The sequence below is a fragment of the Cebus imitator genome, unplaced genomic scaffold, assembly GCF_001604975.1.
Source record: "Cebus imitator isolate Cc_AM_T3 unplaced genomic scaffold, Cebus_imitator-1.0 Scaffold221, whole genome shotgun sequence".
Classification (NCBI taxonomy): Eukaryota; Metazoa; Chordata; class Mammalia; order Primates; family Cebidae; genus Cebus; species Cebus imitator.
The window spans coordinates 3,173,446-3,199,058 of record NW_016107536.1 but is presented as its reverse complement, the minus strand read 5'-3'; the positions used below and the strand labels follow the sequence as shown (position 1 = coordinate 3,199,058).

At 41.6% G+C, this 25,613-nt stretch overlaps 1 protein-coding gene across 1 annotated transcript in view; it reads right to left on the bottom strand.

The window, feature by feature from the left end:
* Positions 1-25,613, bottom strand: part of DOCK5 (dedicator of cytokinesis 5) — a 223,743-nt gene that overhangs the window by 161,309 nt on the left and 36,821 nt on the right. The window contains exon 2 of the mRNA XM_017549772.2: positions 7,710-7,793. Within this exon, the coding sequence (XP_017405261.1) occupies positions 7,710-7,793 (84 nt within the window). The remainder of the gene's footprint in view (positions 1-7,709; positions 7,794-25,613) is intronic.

The window sequence follows — 25,613 nt, the reverse complement described above, 5'->3', positions numbered from 1 at the left end:
AGAAGAGACAGGGTTCAAAATGTTGGCCAAGCTCGTCTCAAACTCCTGGCCGCATGTGATCCGCCCACCTTGCCCTCCTAGAGTACTGGGATTACAGGTGTGAGCCACCACGACCAGTCCACTTTCTTCTTTTTTATGTCTCTGTTAAAAAGTTTTGGCAAACATGCAGATAAAATTCATTGCCATGTAACTTACCTGTCATAACACTGCCCTCTGTCCCTACTCACACAGGCCTGCTTTATAATGATGAGATTCAAAACACATATAGCTCAAGTCCTAATCCATTTTTTTCCTTTCCATATTAGAAGGGAGTAGATTTTTTTATTACAGTGCATTCAAAAACCGGCCTCCTTCTATATAGAAGAAATAACATGAGTGTTCTGGGGAACTTCTGTACATATACAAACACTTCTTTTTGTTTCTTTTTTCAGGCTTGCCTATTTCCTCTGGTTCTAGTCCAAGTACTTGTGCTATCCTTTGAGTCTTTACAAATTGCCCTGAAATAATATAAAACTGTGTGCTGTGCCTGCCTCTGTACAGCTCAGGTCACCTTTGAGACATTTCATTGTGTTTGTTCCAACAGCAGTCAACTGTGCTGCCTTTACCCCAGAAATCCCTGCTAATCCCAGCACACCAGCCACCCTTTGTCGGGAGCTTCTAAGTGATTTATGGAGCAGAAAAAGAGTTAATGGATGGACACGAATTAAACACAGGAAACCAGCATTAGCGGAACCTCAGAGCCTAGGCCTAAAACCACTTGTGACTGGAGCGAGGTTAATCACAGGAGAGGGAGCTCCATGGTAACAGGTTGCTGAAACCTGACACGCACCAGACACTATGCACTTTTCAAAGCACTTACATTGATCATTTCTATTCAAAAAGTGACTCAAATTTAGATGAAATGACCTTGTCACAAAGACAGCTGCAGTGTCTTGCCCAGGGACAGTCAACCTAGACAAAGACAAAACCACCTAACCTAGAGCAGCCCTTCTCCCTCTCCATCGCTGTCCTCCACCTCTGGCCTCTGCAATATCACCCTCTTCTCTCCACAGCATTTGTAAGCACTTATCTCAATTGTTTTGTTTACTGACTCCGTTTACTTATTTTTGTCTGTCCCTCTAACGTAAACCCTATGAGAGCAGGAACTTGCATTTTGTCACTCAAAAAAAAAACCACAGTGCCCAGAATGTCTCTCATGCTCAATAAATGTACTTGGCTCACAGTTGGTGCTAAGTAATGTTGAATGAATAAATGACCTCACCACGGGGCATCTTCAGAAGTCACTGCGCTTTCTGCCATGGATCTGGGGTGGAAAGGAAGGTTCACAGTAATAAACGGCTACCTCGCTGCCAAATACACTCCACGGTAAAAGAAGCAAAGACACACAAATGACGGTGGGCAGGCCAGCGCCAAAGATGAAGAAAAGCAAGAACGCTCGCTTCCGTCCTTAAGGAGTTCTGTTTCCTGATAAAGCTACTGAAGACTAAAAATTCCTGGAGACTTATAATGAATAAGCAGTAGATACCTTCTCAGTCAGTTCTGCTTCTTTCCTTCGTTTAGTAACAAATGAAGCTCAGGGGCAAGGCCAGAGAATCAAATGAGTGAGAGAAGATGATGGACAGAAGCTCTCTCATCTGGACTCTGGTCTCCTGTTTTGCAGCCAAAGGTCAAACAATCTGGCAGTTCCTCAAAAGATTAAACACTTAGTTACCCTATGACCCAGCAATTCCACTCCTGGGTACCTATCCAAGAGAGATGAAAACATATGTCCACATAGAAACTTGCATGCGAATTTCACAGTAGTATTATTCATAGTAGCTGAAATGTCTAAACAACCCAAATGTCCATCAGCTGATGAAAATAAATAAAATGTAATGTACCTACACATTAAATATTATTCCGCAATGAAATGAGATGAAGTTGAGCCGGCTGCAATGGCTCATGCCTATAATCCCAACACTTTGGGAGGCCGAGGCAGGAGGACTGCCTGAGTCCAGGATTTTGAAACCAACCACAGCTACATAGTAAGACCCTGTCTCTACAAAGAATAAAAATTGAGCTGGGTGTAATGGTGTGCACCTGTAGTCCCAGCTACCCAGGAGGCTGGGGTAGGAGGATGCCTTGAGCCCAGGAGGTCAAGGCTACAGTAAGCCATGATCATGCCACTGCACTCCAGCCTGAGCAACAGGGCAATACCCTCTTTCTAAAAAAAAAAGAGAAAGATGAAGTACTAATACAAAACATGATGCTAAATGAAGGCAGCCAGTCACAAAAGACCACACGGCGTGTGATTCCACTTATATGAAATGAATTTGAAACTGCCTAGAGCCAGGGGAGGTATGACTACCAACTGGTACAGAGGTTCTTTACGGGATGATGAAAGCGTTCAGAAAGTAGACAGTGATGATGTTTGCCCATCCCTCTGCAACCCTCTACGTAGTGAATTTAGTAAACATCCACTGAATTGTATACTTTAAATAAGTAAATTGAATGGTGTTTGAATTATATCTCAAGAAAGCTGTTATTTAAAAACAAACAAAAAAACCCACAAGGTCAGGCACGATGGCCCACGCCTGTACTCCCAACACTCTGGGAGGCCAAGATGGAAAGATCGCTAAAGGCCAGGAGTTCCAGACCAGCCAGGAATACAGCAAGGCTTCATCTCTCCTAAAAAAGTAAAAACATTAGCCAGGCATGGTGGCATGCACCAGTAGTCTCAGCTACTCAAGAGGCTGAAACAGGAGCATCCATTGAGCCCAAGAGGTCAAGGCTACAGTGAGCTATGATTATGCCACTGCATTCCAGCCTGGGAGACGGCAAGACCCTGTCTCTAAAAAAAGATAAATAAAATAAAAACAAAAACTTAAGCAATGACTAAATCCTCCTATAATCGCAGAGGACAGAAAAACACCGGAACCCTCAGTGTTTCCCTCATAGAGAAGGAACAGCGCCTTTGCCTTGTAATATCCAAGGTTTTGTGGAGGTGACCCTTGACCCCCTTACTCTACACCAGCTTGCCATGGTCTCCTGTTTTATCATCATCATTCAATAGATTGTTGCTGAGCACCTATGTATACCAGGAGCTAGGGAGGCACAGTATCTGCAGATGAGGGAGAAGCAGGCTTTGCCTTCAAGGAGCCATCATGCTTTGAAATTTTTCATCCAACCACGAAGCAGGAAACAGAAAAAGGAGAATCAAAAAACAGTATTCTGTCATGGGCTGTGGGGAGAAAAACATTTTTTCTGTCTGGGTGGATTCATGTCCACGCTGGAAAAACACACACAGATCTGGTATGCAGACATCTTAAGGGCAGGGTGGGGTAGGGTGCAGAGGGAGCGCCCCAAAGTCAGCTCTGGCAGGAAGCTGGAAGACAGGAATCCCGGGGCCATAACACAGTGCCAGTGTCACCCTTCAGTTCTGCCCAGCCGGACGGTTGGTGTTTTCATTCTGTTTATTTTTCTAAGGTTAAGAGGGACTAGGAGAGGAGGGGTAGAAGACAAGTGATTACTCAGCATTCCCATCGCATTTCATGTTTGCAAAGCACTCCTGTCCCTGCCTAGTCCTGAGCTGCCTTAAATAATAAAGGAATTTGAGAATCCAGCCAAGAATTCTAAGTGCTTAGCAGATACAAGGACCTATCACAGGGCATCTGCCAAAGTAGGCATGCTTTTAAAAATTAATCCCATAAAATAAGCACTATTAAAAATATAAAGCAATATTGTAATCTCTCTGTCAGCCTGACCTCCCACTCAGTGGTCAATGAACTTGGTAAGCTAATGATGCCGGCTCCAGTGTTCTCAATCTCCCTCGCCATTCACACCTTGACATGCGCTCACTTTAAAGAACAGGCACTGACATCCTTTGAGATGACTCAGCAAAATGTTATGGTAGCAATTAAGAAGCAGGGTGGTTTCTTGCTGGCAGGACTGCAGCCTCTGGACCACCATAACTGAAGAAATGAACCATTTTTGTGTGATTGTCAAATGGGCCAGTACATCCTACAAGCATCCTGCAGTGTGAACGATAATATACTAGAAGCACTGTGGGTTTTGGACTGTTTGGACTCAAGTGCATGATATTCAAAATGAACGTGTCTGTGTTTACATTTATATTCAACGAAGCTTAGTGGCCCCCCTTAGCTCAACGCATAGGGATGCTGTCTTCAGTAATGTTCATTGGCCAAATGGAGAACTCTCAATAACGTATAAATAGTGAGCACACTTAAAAGCACTTTTTCTTCCCTTTTTCTGACAGGGTCTCACTCTGTTGCCCAGGCTGGAGTGCAGTGGTGTGGTCAGCTCACGGCAACCTCTCCCTCTCAGGTCCAAGCAATCCTCCCATCTTAGCCTTCAAAGTGGCTGAGACTACAGGTGCACGCCACCATGCTTGTCTAATTTTTAAATGTTTCGTAGAGACTGGGTCTCACTATGTTGCCCAGGCTGGTCTTGAACTCCAGGCCTCAAGGGATCCTCCCATCTTGGCCTACCAAAGTACTAGGATTAAGGAGTAAGCTTCTGCACTCATCCTTAAAATTACTATTGCTATGAACCCTAACAGGACAAAGTGCTGCAATTTACTATTTTTAGAAATATGCTGAGGTCACAAAAAAGCAAAAAAAGAATTATAAGACATATTTAAAGCTACCATCTAGGCCAGGCACTGTGGTTCACGCCTATAACCCAACACTTTGGAAGGCTGAGGCAGGAGGATCATTTGAAGCCAGGAGTTTGGGATCAGCCTGAGCAATTTGGTGAGACCCTGTCCCTACTAAAATAAATAAATACATAAATTAGCTAGGCATGGTGGCACATGCCTATAATCACAGCTACTTGGGAGGCTGAGGCAGGAGGATAGCTTGAACCCAGCAGTTCAAGGCTGCAGTGAGTTACGATCACACCACTGTACTCAAGCCTAGGTGACAGAGCAAGGCCCTGTCTCAAAGAAAAAAAACAAAAAACAATACACATTGTCTACTTTATTTCAGACCAACTCTCCATTCTTTCCTCCCAAACTCTGTAGGACAATTACAAAAGCCTGACAAAACAATACACACAAATACATCCACTGCCCTCCTCCAACCCCGCCATGCACACAAACACAAGAACTAACACAGCAGTGAAGGAATGACCAGGTTAAAATCTGCAAAAGACCAAAACCTAAAAAGACCAGCCCAGCATCTGGGTCTGCCTTCCCCTTGGGACATCCATCTGCTGATTTAAGAAAGGATTCCTGGCTGGGCGTGGTGGCTCATGCCTGTAATTCCAGCACTCTGGGAGGCCGAGGCAGGCAGATCACCTCAGGTCAGGAGTTTGCGACCAGCTTGGCCAACATGATGAAACCCCATCTCTACTAAAAATACAAAAATTAGCCAAGTGTGGTGGCAGGCGCCTATAATCCCAGCTACTTGGGAGGCTGACGCAGGGGAAACACTTGAACCCAGGAGGCGGAGGTTGCAGTGAGCTGAGATTGTGCTATTGCACTCCAGCCTGGGAAACAGAGTGAGACTCCATCTCCAAAAGAAAGAGAAAGGATTCCTGAGTAGCTGAGAAGCTGAGCAGCATTTCGGATGGTCTTGTGATGCCAGGAGGGCACAAATTGAAGCCCTGGGACTTGCCAGTGAGTTGGCTGAAATTTTACACAACAGAGAGTAAAACATAGCATATTGCTACAGATGAAGACAATGATAAAAGGTTTAATAAACAGGAATTAAAAGTTACAACTGCTTAACACAACGATTCTAAAATAGCAGGCACCTAAAAACAAGTGTGAGAATACATAAAGCCAACAGCTGACATCACCGTAAACAGACACAAACTACAATCATGGTGGAAGATTTAACACAGTTCTATCAGTAACAGAAAAAGCAGGAAAACAAGTTAGCATAAAGCAAACCCGAAAAATGACACCAAAATTAGAACCTAATTGTCATATACAGAACTTTGCGGCCAGGCGCGGTGGCTCAGGCCTGTAATCCCAGCACTTCGGGAGGCCGAGATGGGGATATCACCTGAGCTCGGAGTTTAAGACCAGCCTGGCCAAATGCGACCAATGCGGTTTTAGTGAAACCCCATCTCTACTAAAAATACAAAAATTAGCCAGGTGTGCTGACGCATGCCTATAATCCCAGCTACTCAGGAGGCTGAGGCATGAGAATTGCTTGAACCTGGGAGGTGGAGGTTGCAGTGAGCTGAGATTGCACCACTGCATTCCGGCCTGGGCGACAGAGTGAGACTCCAGTTCAAAAAGAAAAAAAGAAAAGAACTTTTTGCACTCAATGATCCTTAAATATACATTCTTTCCAAGCCCACATGGAAGAGTTAGAAAAACTGAACATATACTTTTTATCTGCACAATAGGAAAATGTACATCCATTGAGGCTAGACGGAGTGAATTAACCTGGCCTCCTGACAAAAGAAGTATGAGCTGGTAAGACTGGAAGAGCTGTAGTTTCCATAATCACAGGAATCTGGAAAAGATAAGGCGACACTGTCCCTAGTGTCTTGGAGACTCTGAATTCATGCTTGGCGGGCCTGAGATGATGAGCAGTAGAGAGAGACTGGAAAGGGAAGAGTTCACACAGCCCTGTCTGTCTTCTCTCTGCCCCTGGGAGCAACAAGATTACATCGAGTTGTGTGGAAGGGAAAAGGATAATGTGAAACCCCAGCCCTCTGCCAAAAACTAAAGGGAGGTGGCAGGAATAACAGAGTCTTCCGTGCAACCAGGCAGATAATTTAGCTGTTCTATGGACAAATCCTGCTTTCTTTCCTCCTCCCTTCCTGTCTCCTCTTTCTCATCCTGTGTTCTCCTGTCCTGCCCTAGGAACTTGCATGGGGCTCTAGAGGACCATCTCTGCCATTTCACCATCACAAGGATTTACATGGGGGCTAGACCCGGAAAATGCACGGCCCCTGTCAAATCTGCCTAACTTCCACCTCATTTGTACCCTAACCTTCAGGGAGAATAACTGGACCCTAAAGGTTGTTCTTGGTTTGGTCTTAATTTCAGTGGTCTGACTATGCTTTTGTCATGCTCTGGAGGTTTGGATTAAAAATGTGGATTCATGGAGGAAGCCTTCTCCTAGGTTTTAGAGACACCCAAGGTAAAGTTAGAAGCCAGCGGTGGAGTAGGTACAGACATGACTGGTGCTTTGCAGGCAAAGAGGCAGTCCTGAGTACGACCCTGCAGCCCACTAACAGGTTAACGGAACCACCACCCTCGCCTGACCTAGTTGAAGGAAATATACAAGCAGGCTTTCTGGACCTGCTGCAGTCCTGACCTAATTTTTCTAAAAGAATCTCAGCAACACCAGAAAGACTTTCTCCCCCAACCTGGGAACATTTAGTGCTGAATAGAAAGGGACCCTTAATCAGCAGTGCTTCCTTTGAGCTACTGCCAGGCCAACGTCCCAAGTGTCTCCTAGTGAGCCAGCTCCATTGCTGATCCTTCTGTTGTGCCCAAGTGGCCGGGCCACACCAATGCCCTTCACATATGCATGAGCTTTTACCCTGGTGTCTGTGCTCATGTATTCAGCCGGCTGTTTTGAAATCATACTCTGTTCAAAATTGTGTCACCCAAGTACTTCCTGAATTTTCACCAGCTCTGCTTCAGGAAGTAAAGCATGTTGATGTCTGTTCTAAGTGCCTTTTTAATAAGTAACTTACACTGTTTTTCCCTTGCCCTTGTCTGGCAGAAGGCCAGCCAGACTTACCCTCGTACATCTCCAGGATGTGAACTGTGTCACCGATCTGCAAGGAGAGCTCCACATCTTGAGAAGCATTGTAGTTGTAGATCGCTGGAAATGAGAAATAAAAAAGGGAAATCAGAATGCATGTCACTACAGGCACATGCAGGGATTCGTGAACAACTCGGTCAACAAACAACTCTCTATTTAATAATTTCATGTGAATCATCCATTGTGAAACAGAGAATGGACACTCGTTTCCTCCATCCAACAAATATCCATCAGTTGCCTGCTACGTATCATGATCTGTGTTGGAGACTGGTGATAGAGGGGCAAATCACATAGACATGGCCCCTGTCCCGAGGGAACTTAACAGTCTAGTAGAAGGAAGAAAGACACCAAATACATAATCACAGAAATAACTATTTAGTTAAAATTGTGGTAAGTGTTAGGAAAGAATCAGGCTATAATGAGAATACATTGTGGGATTCTGTTGGTCAGGAACCTTGTTCATCAGATAATGCCAGCCTGCAAGACCACTGAACTGATGATCTCTAGGACAAACACAAGCCATGTCCTGGCTTCCATGACACAGTATCTGATGGCAAGAGGCCACCTGTGAGGCCCATCCACCCTCCAGTGACAAACTGACACAGGGCATGGTGCAACCATGGTGCCTGGCCCCAGCCCAAGGTACCCTGTGGAACTGGGTTACCATGGCACTTCCTAATCAAGGTGACCTCAGCCACCACAGTCCTTAGGGCTGGCAATGGCTGGGCCAGGTTGTGCAAAACAAGAGACTAACTCATAACTCTAAAAAAGAAGACAACCCAATTTTAAGACAGGCGAGAGCTTTGAACAGATATTTTGCCAAAAATTATGTATGAATGGCTAGCAGGCACATGAAGAGATGTTCAATACGATTAATCATGGGGAAATACAAATTAAAACCATAGTGAGATACCACTCCACACATACTAGAATGGCTATGATTTTTTTTAAAAAAGGCAAACAATTGACAAGAATGTAAGAATGTGGAGAAACTAGAACTCTCCTACCTTGCTGGTGGGAATGTAAAATGATACAGCTCCTCCTGTAAACAGTGGGGCAACTTCTCAAAAAGTTAAACATAAATTTACCATAGGTCCTAGCAATTCCATTCCTAGGTATCTACAAAGAAAAATGAAGCCATATGTTTACATAAGAATCTTATGTGAATGTTCAGAGCTATGGTGGTGGGCTGAAAAGTTTTCCCCGCCAAAAGAAATTTACATCAAATCCCTGGAACCTGTGTATGTTACCTGTAAGGCAAAAGAGTTGATTAAGTTAAGGATTTACTTTTTTTAATACTTTAAGTTCTGGGATACATGTAGAGAATGTACAGGTTTGTTACACAGGTATACATGTGCTATGGTGATTTGCTGCACCCATCACACCGTCATCTACATGAGGAGAAATGCTCTCTCTCCCCACAATAGGTCAGTGTATAATGTTCCCTTCCCTGTGTCCATGTCTTCACATTGTTCAACTCCCATTTATGAGTGAGAACTTGTGGTGTTTGGTTTTCTGTTCTTGTGTTACTTTGCTGAGAATGATATTTTCCAGCTTCATCCTTATCCCTGCAAATGTCACGAACTCATCCTTTTTTATGGCTGCATAGTATTCCATGATGTACATGTGCCACATTTTCTTTAGCCAGTCTATCATTGATGGGCATTTGGGTTGGTTCCAAGTCTTTGCTATTATGAACAGTGCTGCAATAAACATACATGTGCATGTGTCTTTATAAAATAATTTATAATCCTTTGGGTATATACCCAGTAATGTGATTACTGGGTCAAATGGTATTTCTGATTCTAGATCCTTGAGGAATTGCCACATTGTCTTCCACAGTGGTTGAACTAATTTACACTCCCACCAACAGTGTAAAAGCATTGCTATTTCTCCACATCCTCTCCAGCATCTATTATTTCCTGACTTTTTAATGATTGCCATTCTATCTGTTGTGAGATGGTATCTCATTGCGGCTTTGATTTGCATTTCTCTAATGACCAATGATAAGTTAAGGATTTTGAGAGGAGTGGCCTTCCTTGAATTATCAAGGTGGGCCTTAAATGCAATCATACATCTTTACAAGAGAGAAACAGAGAAAGCTGAGAGACACACCAGAGAGAAGGTGATAGGCAGATGGAGGCTAGGATTAAACTGATGTGACCTCAAGTGAAATAAGGCCAGTATCCACCAGGAGCTGGAAGAAGCAAGGAATGGAATCTCCCCAGGGGCTTCCAGAGGGAGCACAGCCCTGTTTGCACCTTGACTTCCTAATTCTTGTCTCCAGAACTGTGGAAGAATAAACCTCCACTGTTGGAAGACATCAAGTGTATGATTTGTCACAGCAGCCACTGAATTCCACTACAGTAGCATTAGTCACAACAGCCAAAAAAAAGGGAAATAATTTATTAACTGATCAAAGGATACATGAAATACGGTATACCCATGCAATGGAATACTATGCAGCAATGAAAAGAAACGGAATACAGAAACATACTACGATACGAATGAACCTCAAAACATTATACTAAAGGAAAGAAGCCAGATGCAAAAGACCACATAGTTTATGATCCCATTTATTCAAAACATCCAGAATTAGGCAAATCTATCAAAGGCAATATAGGAGATTACTGGTTGCCTGGGACTGCAGGAGGGGAATGGTGTTGACCACAAAAGGCCCTAAGGAGCTTCTTGGGGAGATGAAAACATCCTAAAACTGGGTTGTGGTGATATTTACACAACTCTGTAAATTTACTAAAAATCATTAAATTATATGTTTTAAATGGGTGGCTCTTATAGTATGTAAATTAGACTTCATGGAAGCTTTTTTTTTTTTTTTAAGTAGATTTACTTCTTACCCTCACTCTACTAATGAGGGATCTCTCCAGGAAAAATGAACCCCCTTCAGCTCCAGCTACAAACTTGACAATCCAAGGAACTCATAAGGCTCCCATCTCTGCAGGCCTGATGAGTGATCATCCACACTGATGAATAGATAGTCACTCAATCCATCAGTATATCCCACAGGGAAGAAAGGCGTCCCTGTCATCGCCAGTGGCAGCTCTTCCCAGCTCTTCCCTGAGCCTGTGGTGCACCGTGCACCTGCAGCTTGGCTATATCATGGTCAGCCTATCAGTGAGCAGGGAGGAGCACATGTCCAGCCACCTCTTTTCCAGTGGCCTCTTCTTGATAAAGAGAGTCATCCAAGTAGTGCTCTCCTGCACTCCTGGCACAGAAGCCAGGACAAAGTATGTTGGAATTTATTTTACTATTGAGCTTATGGACTAGACTATGAATTCACAGCCAGGATTGGCTGGTGACATAGGTTAGGAGACATCACGTGCAATTCAGAAGCAGGAGTTATTTCCAATTTCTAGACCTGTTCATGGGTCACTGGGCCACTGCTGCTATTCCACTGGTGTTCAACTCCTTCACTGGTCTGCTGGTTTATGCAGATGCTCTGCCTGCTAGTTTGGTAGACCTCACATCCTTGACATCTCCTAGTCCCTATTCATGGCCTTATGCTGAAAGGCTCCCTTCCACTGACCCCCTTCTCAAATGAAAACAGGAAGTAGTGAGGTCACTGAGTCATGATGCATTGTGTAATGAGCAAGTTTCACCTCTTCCTGGTTCTGGTCATTAGGAAGTAAGCAGAAGCTCTCAAAGGCAGCACCTGCATTGGAAGCTCCAACCTCAAACACCTACCAAGGACTGCTGAAAACACACCACACACACACACACACACACACACACACACACACACACAAACCTAGATCTCTAGGCCTAACTGAAAGTACCCCCAAAATTGTCCCAGCCCATAATTATCCATCTTTGTCTCCACTATCTGCAAAATTCTAACCTACTCTCCAGTGAAGATTCATATGTTCTCCTCTCAATTCTGAAATCAGTCCACGGTTTGTTCTTGCCTAGAACAAGAGCTTGTCTTGACTTAGTAACAATCCAAATCTCAACATCCACAATTCAGTTCAACAAATGGCTACTAGTTCCCTATTACCTGCGTGGATCTCTTTCTTCTCTAACATCCCATGACAATTTCCCTCTCCAGTGCAGTTTGGGTTTTTAATCACAGACAGTCTTGTATAATTGTCTGCCATTAATTATAAGGAAACCCCCCATGACTGGGGACTTCATTACCTATTACCTTTGTGTCTTTCTCATTACAAGGCACAGGCTTAGTCCCAAAGAAAGTACTCAAGGCATAATAATGACTTTAGAAAAGAATATATTTTAAAAACACATATTTTTATTCCTTCTATTTAAAAAAATATCAAAAAGTTCAGTTATCCCCCACTTCTTCCCCAAACTCAAACACACTTCTGCTTTCCACCAGAGAAGCAGCTGTGATTTCCCACCATTCAAGAAAGGGTTACTAAAATCACTTCTCCAGCCATTTGGTTTATCACAGGAGAGAACCTGCCTCTCCAATCTAAGCTTTCAAAGAGATTCATGTTAGAAGCACATCCCTGCAACAATGCCTTTCACTGGAGTCAAAAGTTACTGCTTAGAAGATGTTTGTACAATCTGTTTCATGTCTCTGGGCAAAAGCACAAACAAGATTTCCCATCACTTACAGAAATCATCCATCTATTCATTCCAACTCCTGTCTTTGGTAGCATACCCTCCATATCTTAATACACCTCATATTTCCAGTGTGTTTCATAGTTCACTTTTATATATATCTTTGCAAATGTACAGCATGGATGCCAGGTGTCACATTATTTAATGGGGAAGCTGAGGCTCAGAAGGGTAAAACCCAGCTTGCAAGCAGCAAAGCTGTTATAAAGCTGGTCTGTTCATCACATTTGACAAAATCAGTCCATAATGGTGAAGATATGCCTTGGAATAGCCCAGAAACAAAGAGAAGAGCCTAGATTTCTCTCTTTAAATGACCCACCCTAATTCCCAAACCAAGCTTTCTCATACACATAAGTGACTGGTAATCACACTGTCTGCGAGTCTGATGCTATTTCAAGAACAAGAATACAACGAATGCACTTAGTAGGCCCACAGTTTCTGTCTAGAACATGAATAACTGTTGTAGAGAAAGCTAGGGAAACTGGAAACCAAGAAATACCTTAGGGTAAGCAAAACGGATTCAAGACTCAACGTTACCACTTACACACTGTGTGACCTTGAATGAGCTACTAAGCCTGGGCCTCTGTTTCTTATCTGTAAAACAGAACTGGCTTCAAAGGTCCCTCTGGCTCTAACATCTTCTGATTCACGGGGTAATGAGAAGAGGCAAAAGAAACACGTTGTGCCATTTTTGAACCAGCAGGCACCACCACAATCTCTTGTTTTGACTGAGGAAATTAAACAAGAACTGGGAGTTGCTGCACATACGTTGCCTCGCTGGCTGCCATGTACAGCATGGGAGAGACAAATTGCTGGAATTCTTCCCTAAGCAGCTTACTGTTTATAACAGGAAAGTATAATTTTGCAGAGCCAAGTAGACAAGACAAAATAGTTTGCATTTTACTGAATCCTTGATTTGGCTTTTTCTTTTAAACCAGGCTTACATGAGGGAAGAAAACTAAAGTCCTGGGATTATGCAATAAGAAACCAACAGAGCAGACTTACAGGCTGCAAACTGAGCGATCAGTTTTGAAGATGAAAAGTCTGTAGGCTAGTAAGTAATAAATATTTATTTTTTCAATTGATTGGTTGATTGAGATAGGGACTCAAGTCTGTCAACCAGGCCAGTGTACAGGGGCACAATCGTGGATCACTGTACGCTTGACCTCCCAGACTCTAGTGATCCTCCAGTCTCAGCCTCCCAAGTAGCTGGGACTACAGGCATGTGCCAACAAACCTGGCTAATTTAAAAATTTTTTTTCTGGAGGTGAAGTTTCACCATGTTGGCCACGCTGGTCTCGAACTCCTGGGCTCATGTGATCCACCCACCTTGGCCTCCCAAAGTGCTGAGATTACAGCTATGAGACACTGAGCCTGGCCAAGTAATGAATATTTCTAATGAATGAGATTATTTCATGAATCCTCAAATCACAATCCCCTGAAGAGTAACTACAACATTATATTTTTTAATAGTCACCTGATAGAATCTACAAAAGATCCAGCAAACACAGAATGAAATCCCAATTGGAGGCGTATGCTATTCATAATATTCCAAAAATGATTACGGCCAGGCACTGTGGCTCATGCTTATAATCCCAGCACTCTGGGAGGCCGAGGCAGGTGGATAACTTGAGGTGAGACGTTCGAGACCAGCCTGGCCAACACGGTAAAACCCCATCTCTACTAAAAATTAAAAAAAAAAAAAAAAATTAGCTGGGTATGGTGGCGCATGCCTATAATCCCAGCTACTCAAAAGGCTGAGGCAGGAGAATAGCTTGAACCTGGGAGGTGGAGGCTGCAGCGAGCCAACACTGCACCACTGCACTCCAGCCTGGGTGACAGAGTGAGACTCTGTCTCAAAAAAGAAAAAAACCAGATGATTACAATTCTTCTTTTCCATTATGATCTTGATCTGCCTACTTTCAGATGTGTGTTCTATAAAAACTAAAGAGGCATTACTCATCCTTTATCTTCATCTTGGCTTTATTGCAATGATGTCCTAGAAGGCCAAGCACATTTCATTTTCTGGTGCTCTTTAATTACATTGGACTACAAGGACTAGAAAATCATCTTCAACAATAGGTATAACACCAAGAAGCAAAATCTGTGGTTTTAGGCTGATCATTAAAAGTAAGTTCCAAATCAGTCTTTCTACAATGAGATGACCATCACACCACCTCTCTGCTCAGATCTATCTATGACAGGGGCTATCAGGTTAGGACATCAGCTTTGTTTCTCACCAACTGTACTCCCTAAGAGCATGCTCTTACACGATTCTTAACTTCATTTTCTAGAAAGTGTACGAGAAGCGAGGATTTTATAATCAATGCATTCATTATTATTTAGAAATCTCTATGTTGGTCAGGTGAAGTGTCTCATGCCTGTAATCCCAGCACGTTGGGAGGCCGAGGCAGGCAGATCACTTGAGGCCAGGGGTTCAAGACCAGCCTGGCCAACATGGTAAAACCCCATCTCTACTAAAAATATAAAAATGAGCCAGGCATGGCACATGCACCTTTAATCCCAGCTACTTGAGAGGCTGAGGCACAAAAACCACTTGAACCCAGGAGGTGGAGGTTGCAGTGAGCTGAGATGGCACCACTGCACTCTAGCCTGCATGACAGTGAGACTCTGTTACAAAAAAAAAAAAAAAAAAAAAAGAAAGAAAGAAAAGAAAAAGAAAAAAACTCTATTGTAAAGATTATATATATTTGTGAATGGAATAGGTAAATGTCTTGAACTGGAGGGATATTTCTCAGACATAAACTCAACTATGGTTTCTTGATTGCCTCATTGGCAGCAAGTGATGACTTAGAAGCCATCTCATTTACACAAATATGAGATTAAATTTACATGAAATGCTTAAAGCAGGAAAGCAGAAACAAGGCAATTCGAAATCACAGAACAAGGCTCCAGCATGGTGGCTCATGCCTGTAAACCCAGCATTTTGGGAGGCTGAGGTGGGAGGATTGCTTGACCCCAGGAGTTTGAGACCAGCCTAGGCAATATAGGGAGACCCTGTCTCAACAACAATAAAAATTAGCCAGGCATAATGGCCTGTGCCTGGGGTCCCAGCTACCCGAGAGGGAGAGGGTGATGTGGGAGGATGGCTTGAGCCTGGAAGGTTGAGTCTACATTGACCTGTGGTTTTACCGCTGTACTACCTGGGCAACAGGGCAAGACCTAGTCTCAACAAACAAAAACAAAATAACAGAACAAAAAGTCTATGGTATATAATCATGAGGAGTTTTTTCCCACAGCTTCCTCATCTGAAAAAGGGAGGCAACGGTACATTCTTCATATGGTTTTGTGAAGCCCCAAAAGGAGAATTTGTGTAGGGACTAGAACTATGACTAACACCGGGCAGACTGATAAAGAGTAGTCTCCTCCTCTCCACCCCTTCCCCTTTCTCACCCTGTCCAGCTTCCCATTTGGGGCATGGTGAAGAGAGACACCACCCCCTCATCAATAAACCAGAGGGAGTTGGTCAATGAAAACTGTGAATCAGGAACGACTGAAGAGGTCACAGAACAAATCAGCCTCAATGGTCCTTCCAAGGCAATGGTAGATGGACAATGAAATGCAGGTGTCCTTGATGAGAGCAAAGCCATTTTACTTCAGGCAGCTAAGTACAAAGCACCTCTAAGAAGCACCACCAGGCGCAAGGAATATTTTAATACATCCATCATTTCTTGCTGCCCCTTCTAAGCATTTCTGCAACAATTCAATGAGGAACCAGGCTATTACTCAGAATACTAAAGATGGCCTCAGTTATGTACTCACTACAGGACCCTCAGGCTGTATATAATATCAATGATACATATGCTAATGTTGTTTAAGCCTATAGTTCCATTGGCATCTATTTTTCTCAATGAATATCTTCCTTATTAAGCAAAATAGGAAAAAGGTAAAACAGAAAAAAAAATCTGATGGCAACTACTGCAGGGCTTTAATGATGAAGGAAAATAACTACCCAGCGCAGAACACCTTTTCCAAAGCAAATGAAGTATCCTTATCAGGTTCTTCTTGGTACACATCCTTATGAAACAAAAGCTGAACCAATCTCAGATTAAGACGGTCAAATCTAAGACTCTGCTGAGCTAAGACTCTGTTATAGACAGAGATCATCACTGAGGAATAGAGAATCTGAAGATAAATGTCACAGGTTACTGTGGAATCTAGAAAAAGCATTTTCAAATGATAGTCGCGGATGTCACTGATTAATTTCTTCATATGCACAAGAATGAGGCAAACACATTTCACTGAGTAAAGAAAAGATCCCCAACCAGGATACAAAGGTCATCACTTTTGAAAATATCAACGTAAAAATGCAACTACAATAGCAGCTTTCAGCCCTGGGCCAGCCTGAGGACAAGCTCTGGATTGACTCCTTTTACCTCTAGATCCTGTTCAGGAAAATTTTAGAACTGAATCTCAACTTCCAGTGTAATTTATACACAGCAGAATCACACCCTACCGAAATTGTAGCGAGGAAATGGAAGGACACGTGTACGTACGTGTGTGTATGCATGAAGTTCAAAGTGACAGACCTGATGGGATTATTTCACACTGCATGTCTGCATCAAAACATCTCATGTACCCCATAAATATACACACCTACTATGTACCTATAACAATTAAAAATAGGCCGGGGGCTGTGGCTCACATCTGTAACCCCAGCACTTTGGGAGGCTGAGGCAGGCAGATCATGAGGTCAGGAGATCGAGACCAACTTGGCCAACATGGTGAAATCCCATCTCTACTAAAAATACAAAAAATAGCTGGGTGTGGTGGCGGGTACCTGTAATCCCAGCTACTTGGGAGGCTGAGGCAGGAGAATCACTTGAACGCAGGAGGCAGAGGCTGCAGTGAGCCAAGATCACGCCACTACCCTCCAGCCAAGGCGACAGAGCAAGACTCTATCTCAAAAAAATAATAATGATAAAGTAAAAATAAATAAATAAATTTTAAGTGAAACATTAAAAAATATCTAGAATTTTTAAAAAGAAAGAAAAGTGATAGACCAAGGTGAAACAAAATTATAGCTGTGACACTGAAGATATTTTCTATAGCGTGGCCAAAAAACTGCCATCCTGGACTCCAGGGCAAGTGATTTGATCTCTGCAGACTTCTGTTCCCTCATCAATAATGCAAACTGATGCTTTATCTAACTCTTCTGGTTAAGAATAAAATGAGAAGAAACAAAAATGAGCAATTATTGGTTATGTCTTTGGAACCAAGATCTTTCAACATGAAAGATAAGTACATAATCAAAAAAGTTAACTGATTCTGAGACGATCTGAATTGGAAATATCAGTTTGAATCTGGGATTTTTTTTTTCTATCTAAAAAACACATATTTCAATTCTACTTGTTGCCCAAGGGGACCATGGAACCATCCCATCAGGGAACAGATGAATTACCCTGCTTTAAGCATTAAAAACTGGGCAAAATATATGACACGTTGGTTTCCAAACACTGAACAGCAGGCGATGCAGGGAATGATATCTGGCAGGAGAGAGACAGATGAGTGAAGTCTACACCTGCCTGCACTTACTGCTCCAACAGGGTTTCCAGGATACTGTGCAGGCAGCCAGTGGTTGCCCTGAGATGAGGAAAGAGAGTGGAGAATTGAGGGAGGTCAAGGTGGCTGGAATGTGCAGGGCAGAGAACGGGAGAGAAGAGGCCTGCTCAGAGAGTGCTAGAGATGTGTAGAAGGTTCCCCGAGTCTTTAGCTGAGTACTGGTCATTGCATGCATTTGAAAATACCCGAGGCTAAAAAAAAAATCACTGGAAAAGAGCAATAGGCATCATTCCCAACCCTTACACAGGGATAAGAACAGCTTACAGATTCCACAACCAGAGTAGAGAAAGCTTGCAATATGAGGGTACTGGGCTGAGTGATCAGAAGGGTACTGAGTACTCAGCAGTGCAGTGTTATGGAATGAATGTTTGTCTCCTGTCCCCTCAAATGTTTATGTTGACAACTATAACCACAGTATTAGGTACTAGGAGGTAAGCTTTGGGGAGGTAATTAAGTCATGAGAATGGAGCTCTCATGAATGGGATTAGTGCTCTTACAAAAGATCCCAGAGAACTCACTTGCCCTTTTTGCAGCATAGGAGGACCCAGTGATAAGTTGGCAACCCAGTGGTAAGTTCTGCAACCCAGAAGATGGCCCTCACCAGAGCCTGACAATGCTGGAGCCTTGACCTTGGAATTCCAGCTGCCAAAACTGTGAGAAATACATTTCTGTTGTTTATTAGCCACCTAGTCTATGGGACTTTGTTATAGCACCCCAAAAAGACTTACACATGTCGCCAAACTGGCCCCAGAATAAAGGCTATGGCGGTCCTGCATAACAAAGCTTAAATGCAGACCTTGAATAAGTTTCCCAAAAACTAGCTAAGCCTTGTTCTGCATGGCATTGCATCTGCATTGCAGAACAAGGCTCAAACTCCCAGGAGGATTAAATTCACAATGTCTGACATCTGGTTCAAGATTACCAAGCAGCCAAAGAAGAAGAAAAATATCATTCATAGAGAGGGGAAAAGAGACTTTCAGAAAAAGACCCAGAAATGACATAGATCAGGCAACAGAACAAGTCCCAATTAATTTAAAAGGATGCAAACCATAAAAAGCATTTTATTTGATTACAACGGAAGTGAATTACCAATTAGTAACAGAAAGATACTTAGGAACCCTCAAAATATTTTAAAACTAAACACACACCTCTAAATAATTCAAGAAACATTCCAATATCAACTTCACCCAACTTATTATGATGAAAAAAGGAAAAAAATATGATCATCTAATAGATCCAGAAAAGGCATTTGGTAAAATCTGATCTCTATTCATAATAAAAAGCTATCAGCAAGATAGAAAAAAAAATCCATGATGCACATATAGCAAACACCATGATGAACTGTTAAATATTCAATGTGCTCCCCTGATACTACGTACAAAGCAAGGACATCTACTTGAATCACTCTATTTCACATTTTAATGGTGGGTCCAGCTAGTGCCATAAGGCAAGAAAAAGAAATAAAAGGCTTATTCATTGGGAAGAATAACATAAAATTGTGTTTATGAGAAAATACCCTGATCATCTATATAAAAAAATCTTAAGGCATTAACAAAAAAAAGTTACTACAACTAATACGAGAATTTTTAGGGAAGTTTCAGGGCCCAATTTTTTGGTCAATGTATAAGAATCCACTGTATTTCTCTATACTGCAACAAACAACATGAAACTGCTTGGTTGTGATAAAAAGTGGATTTTTTCCCATGAAGTACAGGTGTAGTCATCTGAAGACTACTGCCCCAGAGAAACACTTGCACAGGTGTACCGGGAAATATGTACAAGAAAGTTCACGGAAGCAGTGTGTGTGATAGCCCTTTGAAATGGGAATCAACCCAATGTCACCGGAAAGGAAAACAGAGAAATAAATTATGGCATACTCAGGTACAGAATTATATTTGGCAGGGAAAATGAGTACATGTGTGGCACTAACAAAATGTAGAGCAAATTTTAAAATTACAGAAAAAAATATCCACAGGATGATGCCTTTAAATACAATACAAAATCTTACAAAACTAAGTGGACTGAATTTGCCTATACATATGTGTATGGATGATAAAACTATAGAAAAAAATGAGGAAATGAAATATACTAATTTGCAGGTATGTTTGCATCCTGGGTGGGGCCAAGGTGTCAGAAAATTAGGGACGAGCATGAATATAGGGTTAATATATTGAGAACCATATTTTTTGCAATTCATTTGACAGGGATATGTAGGTGCTTTTACTACTGTTTTTCTTCATACTCTTTGAAAATGGTGTTAATAGTTTTTTTTTTTTTTTTTTGACAGTCTCATACTGTTGCCCAGGCTGGAGTGCAGTGGTACCATCTTGGCTCACTGCAACCTCCCATCACAGGTTCAAGCAATTCTCCTGCCTCAGCCTCCAGAGTAGCTAGGATTACAGGTGTGTACCACCATGCAGAGCTAATTTTTGTATTTTTAGTAAAGACAGGGTTTTACCACATTGGTCAGTCTGGTCCCGACCTCCTGGGCTCAAACAATCCTCCCACCTTGGCCTCCCAGAGTGCTGGGGTTACAGGCATTAGCCACTGCACCCAGGCTGGTGTAAGGATTTTTTATGCTTTCAATGTTTAATTAAAACAAGAAAAAACAGTTAGACATATATTTATATATATAGATGCAGGGGAGGATCATGACAAAAAAAATCCTGTTTACGTAACTGATTGCACGTTAACACAAACCTACATATAGGTATTACTCCAGTGCTTTGCAACATTTAGCACACATTAGAATCACGCGAGAGGCTTGCACCAACACAGATTGCTGGATTCCAAACCCAGTTTCTGATTCAGTAGGTTGGGAATAAGGCCCAAGAATGTGTGTTTGTAGCACATTCCAGATACCATTGGTGCTCCTGGTTCAGAGATGACATTACAAAACCCCTCCCTGCATTACTATACGTGAGCCTCATACAAACCAGCAGAGAAGAAAGAGCTCAAGGCCCTCATTTTACAGATAAAGAAACATAATCTCTGAGAGATTAAGAGGTCTGCAGTATTACATAATATTTAATCATACCAGCTCTGGACTCAGACTGTTTATGTCCAACCCTGGCCATACTTGCTGATTCTTATTGAAGGTAATTCTAGATCCAATTGCTGTTTTCACTTGTAAGAAAACTATGACCTGAATGAAGTAGCCTGCCTAAAACCATACAGAGAATTAGAGGCAGTCTAGGATGAGCAAGCTGAAACCATTTTTTTCAAGGACCACATAAGTGATCTCTACAATAAATTTCACCCTGTATTAAATAAGACTTTTAAAGTAAACAATAAAAAACAGTGGAAGAATAAAAACAAATGACCAATTACTATTTATGCAATGAAGGAATGAATGAATCAGTCAATCAGTCAAATAAGAAAGCATACATTCAAGTCTGTTAATTATTATATGTGAATATATCAGAGGGTTAGAATGAACGATAATACATATATATGAATATATCAGAGGGTTAGCATGACCCTCTGATACCTTTAAGTTCTTCATACATATATATATATATATATATATACATATATATATATACATATATATATATATAAAATGTTAGCAACCAAATACAATTTTCTTTTCAAGATATAATTAGTCGCAACCAATTCAAAGCAAAGATATGAAAAATTATTTTCAATCTCATTTCTTCTTCCAGTCTGAAGAAAAGTAAATCATTATTTCTATGACTTAATTTTAGAAGAAATGAAAACTTAAATTCATCTGAACTGCGCTTTCTTTTCTTTTTTTTTTGAGACAGAGTCTCATACTGTCACCCAGGCTGGAGTGCAGTAGCATGATCTGGGCTCACTGCAACTTCTGCCTCCCAGGTTCAAGACATTCTCCTGCCTTAGCTCCTGAGTATCTGGGATTACAAGCGAGCGCTACCATGCCCAGCTAATTTTTGTAATTTTACTGGTCTTGAACTTCTGATCTCAGGTGATGCCCCTGCCTAGGCCTCCCGAAGTGCTGCAATTACAGGCATGAGCCACCACACCTGGCTCCAAGCAATTTGTTTAGTCAAGAAACGTATGTGTGGCATTCTTTCTGGTTCTTATATCTGTGACTTTTCGTTGCCTTCAAGTTCAACTGAGTTTAAAATTCTTGCATCATAATTTTTTTTTTTTTTTTGGTAGACATGAAGTCTTGCTATGTTGCTCAAACTGGTCTTGAACTCCTGGGCTCAAGTGATCTGCCTGTCTTGGCTTCCCCAAATGCTGAGATTACAGGTGTGAGCCTCTGCACCCAGCTCACAAATATTTTTGTTTAAAAGATTGAAAGAAGACCCAAGAAAATAGACACACATCATGTTCCTGCAGGAAAAAAAGTAATCTTATAAAGAGTTCAGTTCTCTAAATAAAACATAGACTAACTGAAATTCTAATTGAAATTAAAAAAAGGTTTTTAGAAAATGATACAAAAATGGAAACAAAATGTATCTGGAAAAATAAATGTGGGAAAAAAGTTAAAAACAGTCCTAAATAGCTTGAAAATGAAAAATCAAAGGGAGACCTGCCTCAACATATCTATATCAGGTTACCACTGCCACAGCAACACCTGGAAGTTACTGCCCCTTTCCATGGAGACAACACAACGACCCAGAAGCTACCACCCTTTTTCTAGAAATTACTGCATACTCTGCCCCTTAATTTGTCTATAATTAAAAGTAGGTATAACTATTACTGTAGAAGCAGAGCTGCCACTCTGGGCACATGGCCTACGGGGAAGCCATGAGGAACAGTCCTTCTGCCACTGTTGTACGCTGCCACTTCAATCAAAGTTACTGTTTGACACCACTGCCTAGCCCTCGAATTCCATCCTGGGTGAAGCCAAGAACCCTCCCAGGCTAAGCCCCAATTTGGGAGCACACCTGCCCTGCATCAGGTATGGGTATTAAATTAGACAGTTACTTATAAAATTGCCATAATTTTTCCTAAGTTGAAAAAACTATGCTGAAATATCTTAGTATATTATGTTCTATTTTAATTCAATAATTAAATGTGTGTTTCAAAAACACAGAAAATGGCCAGGCACAGTGGCACACACCTGTAATCCCAGCACTTTGGGAGGCTGAGGCGGGCAGATTGCTTGAGTCCACAAGTTTGAGAACACCCTGAGCAACATGGCAAAACCCTATCTCTACAAAAAATTAGCCAGCTGTGGTGGTGCGTGTCTGTGGTCCCAGCTACTCAAGTGGCTGAGGTGAGAGCATCACTGTAGCTTGGGAGGTGAAGGCTGCAGTGAGCTATGATCCTGCCACTGCACCCCAGCCCAGGTGATACAGTGAGACCCTGTATCAAAAAACAAAACAAAACAAAATAAAAGCACAGAGAAACACCTTCATGTCCCAGCTATAAATTATTAGTGGGTGCTTAGAAAACTAGAGAAAGCATTATCTAATACTTTACAGTTTGCTTGATGAACATGAGGATACGTCTTTATTCATAAAATACAATGAGACATACAAATATATATACACACCAGATTATATGTAGTAGATTTAAATAGGATTAGAACCTCATTTGGACTTTTTAAAATAACTGAACAAATGGTTTAAAAGTTCATAAGAAGGAAAGAATATCTGAGAGTTGACAACATTTTGAGAAGGGAAAAATGGCAAGGGATTTTGCTTTCAAGACATTTTCTGTAAGGTTTATATACCCAAAGCAATCTTGCACTGACACAGAAATGAAAAAATAAATCGACGGAATCAAATAAGAAAGTATTCAAATGTATATAATCATGTATTTTAAATTAGTGGGAAAATGATTTAATAAACAGCACGGGTATAATTGGCTATTCACCCAAAAGAAAGCAAAATTAGACTCCCTATTTTTTATCATATCCAAAAAAAATGCATGTTAAGTAAAAAATTTATAAAGGCTACTCAACTTCCTAACTACATGTTTGAAAGATCACAGGAAGCCATTCGCACCTGCAGATTTCAGTACCTGGTCCTTGCGGGCGGTCAGCAGGCATGTTTCTCATGAAGTGTGATATGAACATGAGCTGCTCTGGACTTTTTGGAAAATAATCTGGCACTACTCTTGACCTAGCAACACTTTTTGAAATTTGGCAGAAGTCAGAGCAACCACAACAAGACGCTGTTAATTGCAGCACTGTTTGTAGTGGTAACAAAACTGGAAATAACCTGAAGGTTCAGGAAAAGGAAACATGAAATAAATCATGGTACACACATCCCATAGATAATTAGTCACCTTTTAAAGGCAAGTGAGTCAGATCTATATTTGCTGACCTGGAAAGAAGCCCATGGTATGGATTTAAAACATGGGGGAAGGCCAGGCGTGGTGGCTTGCGCCTGTAATCCCAGGCCTAGGCAAGCAGATCACCTGAGGTTGGGAGTTTGAGACCAGCCTGGCAACATGGCAAAACTCGTCTCTACTTAAAACACAAAAAATTAGCCGGGCATGGTGGCACACGCCTGTAAACTCAGCTACTCAGGCGGCTGAGGCATAAGCATCATCTGAACCTGGGAGATGGAGGTTACAGTGAGCTGAGATCATGCCACTTGCACTACAGCTTGGGCGACAGAGTGAGATTCTGTCAAAAAAAAAAATGGTAAGGGAGAAGGAAGTTGCTGACGAACGTATGTAATATGATCCTTTTAAAATTATGTTAAAAGTCAACAGGAAGCAAAAAGCAGCCTATACACATATTTGGCTTGTATAAGCATTATGATTAGTGTGGAGGATACATACTGTTCTTTTTAAATTTTATTTTACTTTTTTCTTAATTTTTATTTTTATCTATTTTAATTGATAAACAGATTCAATTTTTCTTTTTATTTTTACCTGCTAAACGACTTCAGTTTTTCTTTTTAATTGTAATGAAATAAACATAGCATAACATTTACCATCTTAAAACAGTTTCAATTTGTTTCAATTGTGCAGTTCAGTGGTGTTAAGCATATTCACATAGTTGTGCAACCAATCTCCAGAACTCTTTGATCTTGCAAAACTGCAAATCTATAGTCATTCAGCAATAACTCCCCATTCACTCTCCGGACTCCCACCCCCCACAACCCCTGTAACTCCCTTTTAACTTTCAATCTCTATAAATTTGACTACTCTAGGGACCTCATATAAGTAGAATCACACAGTGTCATTTTGTTTCTGGCTTATTTCACTCGGCATAACGTCCTCAAGGTTCATCCATGTTGTAGCATGTGTCAGAATTTCCTTCCTTTTTAAGGCTGAATAATATTCTTTTGTATGTACAGACCACATTTTATTTCTCCATTCATCCATACAGGGACAATTTTGTTGCTTCCACATTCTGCTATTGTGAATGGTGCTGCCAGGAACATGAGTATACAAATAGCTCCTCCAGACCCTGCTTTCAGTTCTTCTGGATATACTCAGAAGTGGAATTGCTGGATCACATGGAAATTCTATTTTTAATTTTTTGAGGAACTACCACAATGTTTTCCATAGGGGCTGTACCATTTTCCGTTCCCACCAGCAGTGCACAAGAGCTCCAATTCCTCCACATCCTGGATGACTTTTTTTTTTTTTATAGCAGCCATTCTAATGGATGTGAGGCGATATTTCATTGTGGTTTTGATTTGCATTACCATACGGCTTAGTGGTGCAGAGAATCTTTTTATATGCTCGTGGCCATTTGCATATCTTCTTTGGAGAAACAGCTTTTCAAGTCCTTTGCCCATTTGTTAA